Source organism: Coturnix japonica, chromosome 1 (genome assembly GCF_001577835.2).
Source record: "Coturnix japonica isolate 7356 chromosome 1, Coturnix japonica 2.1, whole genome shotgun sequence".
In the NCBI taxonomy this organism is placed as follows: domain Eukaryota; kingdom Metazoa; phylum Chordata; class Aves; order Galliformes; family Phasianidae; genus Coturnix; species Coturnix japonica.
In genome coordinates, this window is record NC_029516.1 from 169,703,690 (window position 1) to 169,720,211 (window position 16,522).

Below are 16,522 nucleotides of genomic sequence, written 5' to 3' on the forward strand. Positions count from 1 at the left end.
AGGAAGGAAGGAAGGAAGGAAGGAAGGGAGGAAGGAAGGAAGGAAGGAGGGGAAGAGGGGAAGGGAAAACTACTTTTTCCATATTCAGTACTACTTTTTTTTTCCATGAAACTGTGGGCTCAAAAATCCCCATGCTCTTCATCTACAGAGGAAAGAACTCCTTTTTCTCTGTTGTCAGAAAAGGAGTCTGAAGTTATTTGAGGGAGTCACAAAGGAAAAAACAGGGAAGTTTTACTGTGTGGTCTAACACTGACAAATTTATGTGAAGATAATGAAAAGAAGGAAGATTTCAGGGGAGAAAAAGTTTTAAGAGATGTGTGGGAATGACCCTAGTAGGCACAGAATAAGGGAAAAATTATTGAAAGCGGGGATGGAAAATATTAAATCAGCACTCCACCTGGGAAAAGGGGGAGGAATATGATGGTGTCATTTATTTATTTATTTATTTTATTTATTTTTCTAATATAATTTTAAATTATTAGCATACTGAAAGAAAGACAAGGCTGTTCATGAGAGGTCTCGGCAAAGAAACAATCTTGAGTCTAATGTAGATATGAGAGTTACAATGGAGTTTGTCATTTGTCCCATATCCTAGACTCTGTTTCCTCTTTCTGGATGTCCTACAGTTTCAGTAAAATAAATGACTTATATTTTTCCTTGGAATTCTTCACCTTCTGCTTCCAGGAGATTTCCAACTGAACAAAATATAATCCTATTTAACAGAAATGAGAAGTAAAAATTAATTCTGCATCTGAGAAACTAGGTAGAGCTGTGATTAAAGGTTGACATTTTTACTTAGTATGCAAGATTACATTTTCCATTTTTATATGTTCCCTGAAGAACAACTGGTTCAGATTTATATGAGTTGGCACCATTCTGTCAGTTCTCAGTAAGGCAAATGATTCTGGAGACTGGATTTGAATTTTTTCTAGCAATAAAACATAAGAAAATGAGCACCATGTGTAAGCCAAGCCTATAAGCATTTTTTTCTTGGGATCTACTTACTGGAAAGAATCCCATAGGATACAGTCTCACAAAGAAGAAAGGCCCAGGAGTTCTGGTTGTTACTCAAGGATCATTGAAAGTCTATCACAATAACAGGAGTTTAAGCTAGAGTGACAAGAAGCCTGCATAGATGAACAAGTTGCTCACAGCAAAACTCAGATTTAAAAAGTCTACAAGAGGTGAAAGAAGGGATGAGGGAACAGAGAAAAACAGGGAAAGCTGAAGGCCATCTGGGGTCAAATCTGGCCACATATATGAAAGGCAACACAAATATTTTCTGTAGTTACTGCAGCAGCAAAAGTAAGGCAAGTAGCCTATTACTGAATGCGGCAGGTGATACAGGACATGATAGTAACCAAGGAAAAATGAGATTACAACAGCACTATTTCACTTTTTTTCCCTGGAGTTTTAGCATTTCATTATCTATATGATTCTATTTAGCATTAACATACACTAGTGTACTCTTGATAGGCTTCTTTTTTAAATTACAAAAAGAGAGGGTTTTTTTGTTTGTTTGTTTGTTTTTTTTTAAAAATATATTCATTGTGACAGAAGAAACCTTTACCATATGTCCTTATGGCATAGGTAAATCCCAATTTATATGTATGCTTAGGAAAAGTCGTAATTTATGACCCAGTGAGTATCATATTCAAGGCACTGCCGTAGCAGAACTCATGGAAGAAAACTAGAAGTATTTGCAATACTGGTTGAAAGCAGTTCTTTTTGGTAAAAGCTTTGATTAAGAAAACCAGCTATACACTACCATTTAGTGCTTTTCTGAAGAGAAATCCTCGAAAGTGATAATGATAAGAAATAAAAGAACATCCATAGGGATCATCACATTATACCAAAACCCCAACATAGCAATCACATTTAAAATGCTTTATACAGCTTGAAAATACTTTCTGCTATTATGGAGAGTTTCACAGATACATATTTAATGACAGGAAGGACTCCTACGAGAATTGTATCTGACCTCCTGCAAAATTTGGCTCAGGAATCCATCTCATAAATCCTAAATCATCATACTTCTATAGCTTCAGCAGAAAATGCTCCTTAGGAAAAAAAAAGAAAAAAGAAAAAAGAAAAAAAGAAAAAAGAAAAAAAAGAAAAAAAAAACATAAAAAATGTAGCCTTTATTTCTTCTACTTAGATCCATAAAAAACAGAATTACTAAAAGCTTTTAAAGGATAGATGTTTAAGTGTATTTGAATATGACTTCTTTTGATTTGACCTTGACTAAGTGAAAGCACATAGAAAAATTTACAGGGGATGCTAGATATGAGCTCTACTAATATCTGGCTAACTGCCTCTGCTGTGAAAGCTCTTTTATTTTAGTGAAATTTTATGCACAAAAGCAATTTCCAGAAACTGATGAAGTATGTTCAATACATTTTTTATATGAGAGCTTAATTGCAAAAGCTTTTTCATAATAACAAATATTGTCCCAAGCAGAGACTATATTTAATAAATATACTTATTATTTTCCTTAATGAAAGTAATGCTTAAAAATTGTAGGTAATCCCATTACGCTGTACTTCAATTATACAGCCCAGCTCTCCTGCCCCCCTGCTGATAGAAGACTGCCTCATCTTAGATTCCAATTATATACATTAAGTAAGTCCTTCCCAAACCACCTTCATTATTACACACAGCATGCTTAGTTCTATCAAAGAAACAACCATAATTGGGAAAGAACAAAATACATTTTCAAGTCTAAGATAATCACAAGAAAAGTTAATTACGTCAATTACAATAATCATCTCCCCACTCAACAAATCAGACCTATTACTACAGAGAGGCACAATAGGGCAGGTCCTGATCCTTGATAAACCACGGTTCCATTCAAGCCACTCATACTGGAACATTGTGAAGCACCAAATTTTGAATTAAATTATATTCTAATTCAAAATAGCAAAAGAAAAAAAAAAAAAGGGCCATCAGGGGAATCCTAAACACAAACCCTGCACATGGCAGGGGGGCTGAAACAAGATGATCATTATTATCCTTTTTAACCTAGGCAACTGTATGATTCCATTTTATGTTCCATGCTCACGCCCCAAATTAAACTGGAATACTTCTATGCTTGGGATAAACTTCTATTTACTAGAAGCAGAATTAGAATACTGACATGAGTTAAATAAAAAGGTTCTTCAGAAGTGAGGAGGTAGAATGGTGGATATAAGGAGTAAAATCTCCAGTAAATTTGCCATCTGTACTTAGCATAGAATTTCATCTCAGTATCAGGAGGTGAACAGACAATGCTCTGAAACATGCTCCTACCATAAGTCTGAGCTTTAGATGTTGAATATACTGCCACGTAAGATAAAAAATAAAGAGCTCTTCACCTCATTCAGCATTACAGAAGGCAGCAAGCAAGCACCTCACAGATCCCATAAAAGAACAGGCCCAACCTTTAAGCCCTTGGGTTTTAGAAGGAAGATGTGCCTCACTTCTCCATTTTATGATGACTAATTTTCCTTCCTTTGCATGCAGTACCTTATTCTGATATCAAACTTGGTCAGCCTCCACCATGTCAACCCTTTTTAGAATCAGAGTTTTCAAAAGCCTGCTTATCCCTATATTTTTTGCAATATTTAATTGTGCCAGCACAGCTACTCACAACTCTCGTTTTGCTAAGTTTTTACCATCCCACCTAAAGAATTATTTAGACCACTTCACAATCTGCTTTTGGTTGTTTCCCAAAGCATTTGTTAGTATTGTTTTATAGGCAACAGAACTAGATATAATTTTCTGGAAAGTATATGATATTTCAAAATACCAGCATTAATTTAGTGGCATAAACAGCAACACTTAATCCAATTAGTTCTCTGTTTAGTTAAATTCAGACATTGTTTTATGGACACTTGGCTCTTTCCTGTATAAAATTTGCACTGATCATTGACCAGATGGTGGTAGAAGTCATGTATAGAGCATTTTTTGTTTTCACAGGGAAACATTTATTCTCCTAAATATTCCAACCACTCCCTTTATCTTGATTTGTATTTTCCTTATCACTTGGTGACTTTGTCAGAGAACTGGGATCACTGCCAACGATATTTACTTCAATTTTGTCTCGAGATCTAAATTAGATTCTAAATGCAAAATTAGATTATTAATCAGTTAAAATCTAAATCTTCATTATTAATTTATTAGAAACAATACAGCAGCTTGTAAAACATTTATGCGGCAGTAAACGGAGAGCTACTTTGGAGAGATCATGACATGCCTAATTTACTACACAACTAAATATTTAATTAGAGAGGGTAGAAAAGCTTAAGGTGTGTTGTAGAAATTAAACAATCTTTTTAATGATAAAAGCCTTTAACTGTATTTTTCACAGCATCAGTAAATTTCTAAAACAAGCACTAGTAAACATCTTCCCTTTCGTGGACTTTCCCTTACCAGCTAAGTGAAGAATCATGTATACTGCTTTCCATTTTGCCACTTAGAGATAGCTCTGTTCCCCACAGTATTTTGAACACAGAGAACTTCTAAATGCCATTTAAAATTGATTTGAAAGATAATACCCTTCATATGCCAACTGAAATAAAAGTTGGAGGAAAAATATTTTGTATCATATCCTGCAGGTTATTTTTCTTTGCATTTTCAATCTGCTGATTCTGATTTAATGCCTTTCTCACTAACATTACTATCCCTTATTAGAATAACAGTGTTTTGACTTAATATTACTAATATACATATATGTAATTCTTTGTTTCAGATTTGAAAAAAAGAAAAAAAAAAAAGAAAAAGAAAAAAAGATTATATCAAGCATATCTACTTAAGGAGAGCTTCCAAACAGGTATTCCTAGGTCAATTTTAAGGCTGATCCAAAAATAATTCCTTCCATTTTATGGTGTTAACCCATGATGCTGGAGATAGATGCTAGTGGTATATTAGCAGAGCTTGAACCTTCCGCCAAATATTCCATTACGGCTGCTGTGATGGCGGCAGAGGGGCAGTCTGACAAATCTGTATGAAATGGAAGTGTGTATGAAACAAAGGTGTATCACTGAATTCCGACATGGAGAACTGACATTCACTGATGCTTGCTGAACATTTCTGGAGACAAAACACTGAATGTCAGCACAGTGAGGCAGCGGATGGTGCCTTCCAGCAGTGGTGACCCACAGTCACCACTCTGATTGTGCAGATTTTTACATGCACAACATGTAGCTTGTTCATTGCTGGCGAAAATGCACTGCTAATGGTGGTGACTGTGTTGAGAAAGAACAATTAGATGAGAATTTATCAAGTAGTGTTATTGTTCTCTTTTAAGCTGTTGGAGTTTCCATGGACAAACGCAGGAGGCGTTATTTTCAAAGCAACCCAATAACTGTATCTGAATGTTTCAGATGTTGTCCAATATAAGACAAGAGTCTCAGACAAGGAAGACAGTGACTTTTTTACCCTTATATGTGAAGACAAATGTGAAAGATGCAAAAGGTAAGCTGGAGGAAGGAAGCTACGAATAGTAACAGCATGTCCTATTTCAAGATGAAGGTTCATTCAATAGAACATTACACCAAACAAAACCATGAAGAGTCTATTATAGTAGTCCTGAAAGCAAACAGAAGCAAATAGGATCAGTTTCACTTAATCCTGAAAAGCTGTTTCAAAACAGGAAATTGATACTTCTTAACACTCAAGTTGTTTTTTGCTAATATAGAATATCCTGACCCTTTGTTACCTTACAAAGTTGGAGAACATTTCATTCAAAAACAATCCACTTAAATTCTTTATGAAAGTCTTCTGCTAAGAAAATAGAAATTAAGTGTATGTATCTCATAGCTGACTGGAAAACAATATCATATTTAGGAAATAAGTAAAAAGAATATACTGATACCCTAGAGGGTGGGTTAGAAACCCAATGTATTGGCTTTACAGCAAAGCGTTTTTATGGGACAACAATAAAATAAATAATAAATATATATGAGCATTTTCCTGCATCTTCCTTATGCCTCAAGCCTAAAGAACATTTCACAAACTTATAAAATAGCAAGAAATGTGTGGTCAAGACTTAAATTGAATAAAGTATACAAGTGTTAGGGTCCTCTTATTATACATTTACAACATAAGATAATGAATAAGTTATGACCTTACTTATCAAAGTAACAATTTCCCAAACAAACTTTTAAGAGATAAGCAATATCACAGCTAATAATCCACGTCCTGCTTTAATACTGCTGTATGGAATGGGGAGGACTGACCCAGTGAAAGACTAGGAGATAAATGGAAGATTTCTAGCCTGGAACCAAAATACAGTTTTCATGCAAAGTTTGCTTTCTTTTCAAATACAATTTTAGTTTAATAATACAAAGTTATTGCTCTACTGAGCTTCAGGAAAGGCAGATGATAGCCTCAGATTAGTTAACACTGGCTAAGATTAATTAATTGATTAACTAGTAGGAGAGATGCATGAGTCACTCAGAATGGTGCTGGCATCATCTTCAAAGAGCTAGAAGCTGCGTAAATGATGTAGGTTCATACACTTTTACATCTAAAGGCTGTCATTTCTGAATAGACTTTCAATGTACTGTTGTACTGTACATGTACTGTAAAACCCTGTTTTACTGTTTTGTGGGGTATATTTAAAATACTGTTAAAAAGAAAGCTTCAGTCTTCATAAAGGTTTGCAAGTGCTTGACACAACATTTGAGTCTCCTGCCTGGTAGTAAAGACATATCATATTGCATCAATGAAAGAATCAAGAGGTTAGCTAGAATTGCTTATTTGAAGTTGTTAACATAGATTAAATCTATAACTGCCTGTTCCTCACCAAGATTTCCCTGACACACATCAGCAGAGAAAAAATCAGCACCATTAATATATATATATATATATATATATATATATGCGTATACCATCCTTTTGGTAGGGTGCCTTCCAGTTGCAACAAGTTCTGTATGTACCAGCTGTACTGTCTTATACAGTACACTAAAAGTATAGTTTGATAATTTACCATAGGAACTAAACGAGAATTCTCATCTCTCAGTTTTCTCCAGGGACGACGATGCCAAAGGACAGATTGTGTCTTGTCAATGTTTCAGGCTGATCTCTATTTGCAAACACAGTGAGGGATGCCAAACGCAGTTCAGGATGCAAATCAAGCACATTTTATTATGCTGTTTTGAATTGCATATACAGGACAGAGAGGTAAATAATGCCAGAAAAATGCACCACACTTGCACATAACACAAACCCATTTTCATAATGTACTTGAACATAGCATAGAAATGCAAAGAAATAAAACAATTACAATAAAATAATGAGCATCTTATGAATTAAATATGATATTCACAATGTTGCATGCTGGGATTTAACACAATATGATATATTGCGTAGTCCAAGAGTGGAAAGACCAAGTAAAGTTATAAATACAATAAACACACTGCTTCTCTTTTTCTCTTTCTTATTTTTTTTTTTTAAATTAAAAAAAATGTGGAAACAATATATTGAGATTATTTAATAATGAAAATAGGGAAGAGAAACAGGCATATTATTTTTCTCTGAATAAAACAGTAGCTTGTGGCCTATGATAACAAAATCACTTATTTATTCAAACAGATCTAAACTGACTCCATCTGAGTCACAGCATGAGCACTCAGAGCAGCAATTAATGCAACTATTGGCATGGCAGTTGTTTTCTGAACATCTTGGTGTCCATCTTGGTTTTAAGTAAAAGAGATAATTTAACCAGAAAAGTTACTCACCCTGTTTCTATGATGATCTCTGCACTGGCTAAATGTGGAAAGGAAAAGCTGCTTTATGTGACATGCCATGGAGGCCCCTGGATAAGAGATGAAAGCCTTTGCCGTACCTGACAGCATGTGCATGCCAGAATGGCACTGCATGTGGAAAAAAAGAGGCATCATCACTGCATGGCAGCCAGCTAAGATTAATTGTGTTCTCTGAGATTAAATTGGAGAGGAAGAGAGGAGATATTCTGTTCTTTCTAAACAGTTCACCTATAGCTGATTAAGAGCTACGTCTTCCACCTGCATAAGGTAATTTAAACAATAACCCACATTATTACTCATTAATAGTTACAGCAGGTGATGGGCCCACAGAGATGGAACACAAGAACAAAATCCCTCATAGATGGGGGAAAAAGAAAAAAGAAAAAAAAAAAGAAAAAAAAAAAGGATTGTAAAGGATTAACGTCAGTAGTTTATTATTCATCAGTATCTTGTTTTAAAATATCATTCTTGCATTTTTGTAAGATTAGTTTAATTTATTTATTATTATTACACTGATTTTGAGGTGGAAGTGAATTATAAGCATAATAAATCTCTACTTAAGCAGCTTATCCCTACAGTTATATATTAATCATGGTGCACGTGGGATCATAACCAACTACAAATAAGGAAAAAAGGGGGAAAGAAGAGTTGAATAGTGATATGGTTCTGGATTAAATGAAAACATAAGAAAATGCCTTAGAATTCTAACTATGTTAAATCAAAAAAGCTCCAGAAAGAAAAAAAAAAAGAAATTTACATATTTTTTCCCCCTCTCAGTTACATGTAAAAGGAAAATATCTTTCCACGAAGATTTAAAGCAGAGCACTTATAAACTCCATTTGAAAAGATTCTTTCAGTGGTCCTGCACAAGGCTGGTGATGTGCAGTTCCACAAATAAGTGACACACTGCTGTCATCTCACTGAACCTCATCAGCACGGGCCCTCCTTGGCCCAAATGCAAGTAAAACTGTCCGCCTGCCCTTACAGCTTGGCAGCTATGTGAGATTTCCCTTAGCAGAGCAGTCATTTCACCTTTAGCCAAGGCAATAACAAGTCCTACAAGCTTTATCACTTCATCGTAACCCCAGTGGACTTGAGTAATGTAGTGAGCTCTGGTCTGAAAGAGAGCGCTTATGAAGAAATCTAAAGTTCGCATAGTATACATGGAAATACTGAAGCAAAGAGAGGATTTGCTTTGTTTGGAATTAAATACATATATGATGGAATGAAAAATGTGTTTATCTAATACTCTGTGATTTCTTAATCATTTTCTGCTCTTTTTTGTGAATAATTACTGGTTCAAGTAAACTTCCTATCTGTCTAATTATACTGGGAGACAGCTTCTTGAAAGCAAAATAAAAATGAAAAAAAATGCCTAGCTTAGATAAGCCTACTCTACAATTAGCTGTATTAGAACAGAGATATGAGAATGATCTGGCTATTAAGTGTCATCATAACATGAAGAGTTAATTTCCACTATTGCCAGAACACCATCAGAAAAATGATTAAATATGACTGCATTTACAGACAATATTTTTTTGTTATGCATCTCACTTTTGTTAATCTACCAAGGCAAATTTTCCTGCCTTTTTGAAAATATTTGTAGGTTGCCATTCTACCAGGGATACTCAGTTTACCCAAAATGGCTCTAAACCAAAGCCCACATTAAAGAAACACCTTCTGGCCTATGTTCTCCTGTCTAGGATGCATTACATTATATCTAAAGCTATTTATTTGCAGTGATGCTGCTAACTTTGCTTATGGGTAATCTTTAGTTTTATCAACAGCTAACAGTTCAGAAACCACACTATTCATATTATTATACACACATTTATTTTTAAAAGTTAAACAGCTTCTGTCTTGCGTTATAAATAGAGTAAATGAATTAAACTAGAGTGATAAACTAAGACTTCTGGGGGAAAAAAATGCATGTTTTCAAATGCAGGACACTTGTTCTTAGTACTGCTATCACCATGAAAGCATTTTGGTAGCTAAAAGGCAGAAAAATATTTCTAACAATGCTATGCTGTAAAATAGGGAGTGAAAGTAAACTGTGATTTAAACACTTTGCCTGAATGCTGTTTTTCTGCTGCTACGAGATACTACATAAGGATAACCTTCCTTTTAAAGTGATTTTCAGATGTAAAAACTTAACAGTAGGACCAATTATGATGGCGTTTATAATTTGGGTCTCATGATTCAAAGATATTCTACTTCCAAACAAACCAAAAACTCAGTGTTAGTCTTTCCCTTTGAAAGTGAGTAACAGGGTAACTCTGGCAAAAACAACAACACCACAATAATAATAAAATAAAAAAAATCTCCACTTTTAACATTGAACCTTGAAACTCAAAATCTATCAATATAAAGAAGAATTATCAGAAGGTATTTCACAGTTCTTTAGCTCAGCCTCTCAGATCAACATGATTAATTGCTCTGTTACTTTTCTGTTCCTCTTCCAATCATTTAGACTACTTATTTTTATAGCATAACCACATGCAGTTAACATCTTTTGATTTTTTCTTGATTGTGGTTTAATGAGAAAAATTCAAGACATCAATCTTTGCCTTAAGTTATTCAAGTTCCTACGTTCAAATGATCACGTTTACTTTCATAACAATACTCCTTTCATGCGACAACCTTAAAGCATTCTAATAACTTTAATAAAGCGCATAAGTGCAGAGCTGTCTTGAAAAGAGTTGAGTTGGTCTCAGGCAATATTACTGGCATCCTGCATACTATCTTGCTGCTTGAGGGAAAGAGTAACATTAGCAATCAAGCCAATGAAATCACACTGAGGCAGAAACTGTAGATAAAGGACACAAATAGTTTAAAACCCAGACTAATAAATACAATTAAGTATAAGGAACTTTTGCACTTGAGTCTTCCATGGCAAAACAAAAATATTAAGAGGAATTAAAAGGCACTATCTGATTTTACTTAAAGATATGAGAAGCTTTAGCTATGAGTGGTTTGGGGGCAGAGGGTTCAGTTTCCAAATTTTTCAGGTTCTTCAATATCATAGAATCAAGCAATGGTTGTCTTGGAAGAGACATTAAAGACAGCCCAGATCCAATTCCCAACTGGGGGCAGTGTTGCCACCCATCAGATCTGGCTACCCAATACGCCTCCCAGTGTGGCCACCACAGCATCTCTGGGCAACATCTCTGTTCCACTGCCTCACTAGCCTTTGAATAAAAAAATAAATAAAAAAAATCTCCTCAATATCTAATTTAAATCTTCCCTCTTTTAGTTTAAAACTGCTCTCTCTTGTCCCGTCACCATCTGCCTGTGTTGATCCCCCTCCTGTTTATATACTCCCTTTAAGTACTGGAAGGCTGTAATTAGGTTTCCTCAGAACCTTCTCCAGGCTGAACAAACCCAATTCCCTCAGCCTTTATTTATAGCAGAGGTACTCCAGCCCTCTGATCATCTCCATGGTCCTCCTCTGGATCCACTCCAACAGCTCCATGTCCTTCCTGTACTGATAGAATGCAGTACTGCATATGGGCCCTCACAAAGGCAGAGTAGAGGGGAGCAGTCACTTCTCTTACCCTGCTGCCACCTCACTTTTGATGCAGCCCAGGATACACTTGGCTTTCAAGGCTGTAAGCACGCAATGCAGGAATCTTTTGTTCCATTTCTGAATTAAAATAAGGCTTTTCAGAATACCATGAAAACATGCCTTGAATAAAAATACTGGTGCGCATCACCTATCACAAAAGAGCCATTAACATCATGGTTAGGACACTTAAGATTGCCATTCATCCAGTTCTTCCCACATTTTCTCTGCTCTGAAATTTTAACCCTACCTGCAATTCTTACTGTAAGAGTTCACACCTGGGTTTTAGATCCCTAACATCTACCAGGACACCCTTAACTTTTGTGGGAAAATCAAGGAGATACTGCCCTACCAGAGAAACTGGGCTTAGGGCCCACAGCCTAAAAGTTGGGCTGAAGGCGATGCTAGAACTCGAAATGCACGACAGGAGCAGCAGTGTTGACAGTCAAGAAGGCAGTGGTTAAAGACAAGAGAAAAGCTACTGCAGGTCCTAATAAGAACAGATCCACCTCTCTCTTTGACCCCCCATCTCTTTGCTGCTTATTAACACTGTTTACCATCTCTCTTCACCAAATCTGAAAATAGCTTCTTCAACACAGGCCAGTTCCTAAGGCTTCAAGGATCTCTCAGAACCAAGAAGCATCTCCCACTGATCTGGGGAGCTACCTGTGCTTCAGCTCTCCCAGAATGATGATCTCTGTATTCAGTTGTAGGGAGCTAAGAAGTATGAGGAGGTGAGAGATCCTACTTGAGAAAGGTGGCTCTGGAGATACAGCTAGCCTCATCTAGCTGTTGATGTCCCCACTCGTTGCAGAGGAGTTGGACTAGATCACCTTTAAAGGTCCCTTCAACTCAAACGATTCTATGATCTTAGAATTCATCCATGATGCACATGCATGCACAGAGCACCTGCACAGGGTCACCACAGTGTCATGTTTGTGTGCGCCTTCTGCCACTGCATGTTCCATTTCAGCTCCTGGAAACACAAATTCAGCTCCTCTTTCTGCACAAAGCAGGCCCAGTCTCTAACATTTTAAGGTGGCTGCTCTGTCAGACTGTGCGTAAGTTTGTGTGCATGAGTTCATTCTGTAACCTTCTTACCCTCCCCTCTCCTCAATTTTCACCTTGGTCCTAAGAAAACAAATAGTCTCCCACAAAATTTCTATGTCTTACAGTGCCTGTTTAAAAAATTCTTGGCTTGTTCTTGTCTAGAGAAGCTAAGTTTAATGGAAAATCTGTCACTAAGCCACACTCTCCTGATGCCTACTACAAAGATTTTAACAGCTAGGATCTCTGTGCACACAGGCCATTAGAAATTATTGCATTATATTATCTGCAAAAACGCATTAAGAAAACAGTGTTTAATTCAAATCATGCACACAGAGAAAAGCTAATTATTCTCCCAGAAAAAAAAAAGGTAAAACTGCATAATAATTCAATTACACAACAATTAAACAACAAACAAACATAAACCAGAAAAAATATGCAGTTGTGCTACTTTTAATTTATTTGTTGACAGTCATTTTCATATCTGCATTTTCCTGTTACCAAGGTATTATATCAAAGACGTCAGTGGTGATCAGCTTCCAATCATCAATAGCACTTACTGCCATAGCACCCTGCTAGGAATGGGGTTTTCTGTCTTTGCTGGATTGCCATTCCCATTGATTTATGGGAAAATAAAAAGAAAGAAAAGCAATTAAATCAGGAAAACTGAGTCCTGGCTATGGGATAAAGCTCCAGGAAAGAAATTTTATTTTTGCCATAAGACTATAAGCCATCAGCTTAGAAGATGCTTTCTTGTATACTTACTTTCTTATGACAAAAATAAAATTTCATTGCACGCATGCAAATAGCCTGCTTGAGAAATGTTCAGAAAAAAACTTTTCTCTAAAAATTATGAGGTATGGCTTCAGAGCTTCAATAGCACCAAACTGAGCTTTCTCAGTGATTTTGAAAATCCTAGAGAGCTAAATAAGCAGTAAAATGATAGATTTATAAAGAAATATTTGTAAATACCTTAAGAGGGAAAGGAAATGAGATAAAATTTGTAAAGCATTCTTTAAGACTCTATAAATAACATATTTTTAGGTGAGTATTCTGTCTCTGTCATATATAATTTTGCAAGGTGTTTGGAATAGTCCATGTGCAGATATGCTTTAAACAACCCATCTCTTTTTACAGCCATGGAGTGAGCCAGGGGTGGGATGTGCCCACTCATCCTGCCTCCGCCATCCTGGAGGAATGACAGCAAATGTTCCTCTGGAGGGAGCCCCTCTGGACTAAGGAAGACCCAGCCTGCAACTTTTCTTCCTCCCACAGCGAACCCCTCTGGACTAAGGAAGACCCAGCCTGCAACTTTTCTTCCTCCCACAGCGGCATGCAAACAACAGGAGAGGTTCCACGATTGCCCTTTCTGTCAAAGTATGCTTAACAAAGAAAGTTTGACAGTCCCACATAGAGCCAACTGCATTTTTCATTTCTTTTATGCACACAGTGCAGAATATACAAACCGTTGTTGCTTGGATAACTTCCCAATGGCTTAGATCTTTAAATTTCAGAATTGCCATAAGGCACCTATTTAAACACTAGGAAGGAATATTTTGCAGAAAAAGCAGATGCCCATTTATTTCCCCTTCCTTGGCCATAAATATAAAAATGTATTTTTGCTAAATAATTTCCTCTATGTAAAGAGCTTTTCCAGCTACAGATGAATTCTGGCAATGGATAATTACGCACTTGATCAGTGGCCGCATTACGTAGCATAAGATATATCAAAGACATAACAACGCAACCCATTTATAAATTCTTTGACTACATCAAAGCCAGCAAGGAGAAGAGAAAGACATCATTATCATACTAATGAGGCAACTTTATAACATTGCATTTAAGTTATCTCACCCAACCTGAAACTGAGTTTCATAAAAGAGGAATTAGTCCCATTTTGAAAGTGGTTTGTTTGTTAATTAGGACTAAACTGGAATGCAGGTCTGTTAACTCAATGTTGCCTACTCTTAGAACACAAGCAACAGCCTTCACATCCTCCAATTATCACTACTATAAATTCTAAAGCAGTTTAAGTTTTGCTCAGGCAGAAGGGAGGCAGAGGGATCTCACTAAGGAGGGCTCCCAGGAAACAGCTGGTTAAACCCAGTTATGTTTTATGAGCAATAAAACAGGGAAAGATAGCACTGGCCATTTTTACATGCTTATATCTTTTTAAAGGAAAGGGATCCATGCTGCAGCACAGTTTCAACAAGTATCATAAAACCAAATTTCCAAACATTATAAACACTTCACATGTTATTACGTTCTCATTGGTCCCTCACTCGGAAAGAATATATATGAGCAGCAAACAATCAATGGTTGTTTAAAGAGCCTAATATCAGACTAATAAAAATAATGCAGCACAGCAACAAGTTCACTGGAGTGCTCCTTTAACACACAGCACAGCAGATTTACAGCTGTTTATCTTGCAGAAAAAAAGAAAGGAAGAAAAGAGCATAAAGACTTTTGAAAGGATTTTTCCTCAGCATTTAGTAACTAATAAGCAAAGTAGTGATGGATTCTTGCATGAAATCATGAATAGCAATAGATGGATTTTCAAGGTATTAAAAAAACTGAGCAGATACACAAAAGGATGCCAGCAGGCAGCCTGCAGGAGACATAAGGCTTTATATTCCCACTAGGAACATACCTTCTCTGCTTTTGCTTTCCTGGCGTTATGCACAAACCTGCGTCCCAGCTTCTTGGCATACCAGATAGAGGCAAACATTGTAGTGATGAAGATTTCAGTCTGAATGCGCAGCGCAGACACGCACAGACAAAAATAATTTCAAACAAAACAAAACAAAACAAAACCCCCCAAAAAAATCCAATACCCAAAAAAACTTCCACCACAGCTGAGATACAAATCTAACGCTGGCTCAGATCTCCCAACTACGCTGCTGCTGTGTCAGATCCGCTCATGCTGCCTTGAGAGAAGAAAAAAAAAAAGAAAACACAAAAACCAAAAAGCCCACCCCAGCGTGGCCAGCCTGCAGGTGTATTTACATACTGACAGCAGGAAGGCCGGGGTGAGGCATCTTTGCATCCAGCTCACATCCAGTCTGCTAAGTGCCTGTCTGCAGTTCTTTAGCACTGTCACCACAAACTACATATGTGTCAGTATGAGAGGAAGCTGCAGTAAACTACTGTAGCAGACAGCTCACCTCCTCTTCTCCTGTTCTGAAATTTAACTCCTTGCTTCTCTCCGCTTTGCAACAGAAGCGGCAGCACTTCCAATCTGAGACACACGGCACTGCAGGAAAGGAAAGGGGTGCAGGAGTGCCAAAAATAGAAATGGGTTTTAACTGTTAAGGTGAAGGAACAGGTGCTGCATGTGTTTCAGTGCAGCTAGGGTATGAAGGAAGAACGGGTTTTACTTTATTGGAGTGGCTTAGGATATATTTTTTATATATCCAGATATATTTTTGCTGTCTCGTTTCAGTATACCACAGGAATGCATCATAGCTTTTCCATTCCCTTGCTTATGTCATACATTCACTGCTGAAGATTTAAGACTCATCCAAAGGCTCCTGCTTTGCTTTGATAATAGCTCCATGAACCAGAAAACTGACTTTTCCCTTTTTTTTTTTTTCTCCAAATAATTAATTTTTAACTCCTGCTCTAGCTAAGCATGCTTCTTCCTCTTTCTCTAATTGCAACTTATTTAATGTCAGGAGCTGAGAAGTGCTTATGGAAGCCCATTTTTTTTATTATTTTTTTTTTTATTATTTATCTATCTATTTATTTATTTATTTATTTTGCAGTAGAACTGCAATATTCAGCTTCTCTTCAGCCATATAACTCAGCTTTAACCCCTGTACCTCTCTCCAGTGATAATCTCTAAACAATAAGCAGTAACATACCCTTTTGGCTCCAGACATATGACTAAACAGATGTTCTTCCCAGACGGAAGCAGCAGTAAAGCTGCAAACTTACAGGGTTTATCTCTATGTTTTTGATAGCACTTTGGTATACAGGATAAATCCTGACCCATGCCCTCCCACCTACAGTTGCAGAGATATCAACATGCAGGAGAACCACTGCTTCCCTGTGTTCAAGACTGCAATAGTAAAACACACATGCCACAGTAATTCGTGCTCTGCTTTTCTGTGGTAAAGAGCAAATCCAAATTAACAGGTGCACTGAAAAGAGAATAGAGCCATAG

General features: G+C 36.6%; 1 protein-coding gene across 25 annotated transcripts in view; it reads right to left on the reverse strand.

Annotated features, from left to right (window-relative positions):
• The window catches only part of DLG2 (discs large MAGUK scaffold protein 2), a 964,547-nt gene that overhangs the window by 464,722 nt on the left and 483,303 nt on the right, over positions 1–16,522 (reverse strand). For 2 of the 25 annotated variants that reach the window (XM_032442257.1, XM_032442256.1), the window contains exon 1: positions 15,008–15,930. The exons of the other annotated variants lie outside the window; for them this stretch is intronic. In XM_032442257.1, coding sequence (XP_032298148.1) covers positions 15,008–15,085 — 78 coding nt within the window. In that variant the 5' untranslated portion in view covers positions 15,086–15,930. Of the gene's footprint in view, positions 1–15,007; positions 15,931–16,522 lie in introns of those variants that run through there. 25 annotated transcript variants of the gene reach the window in all.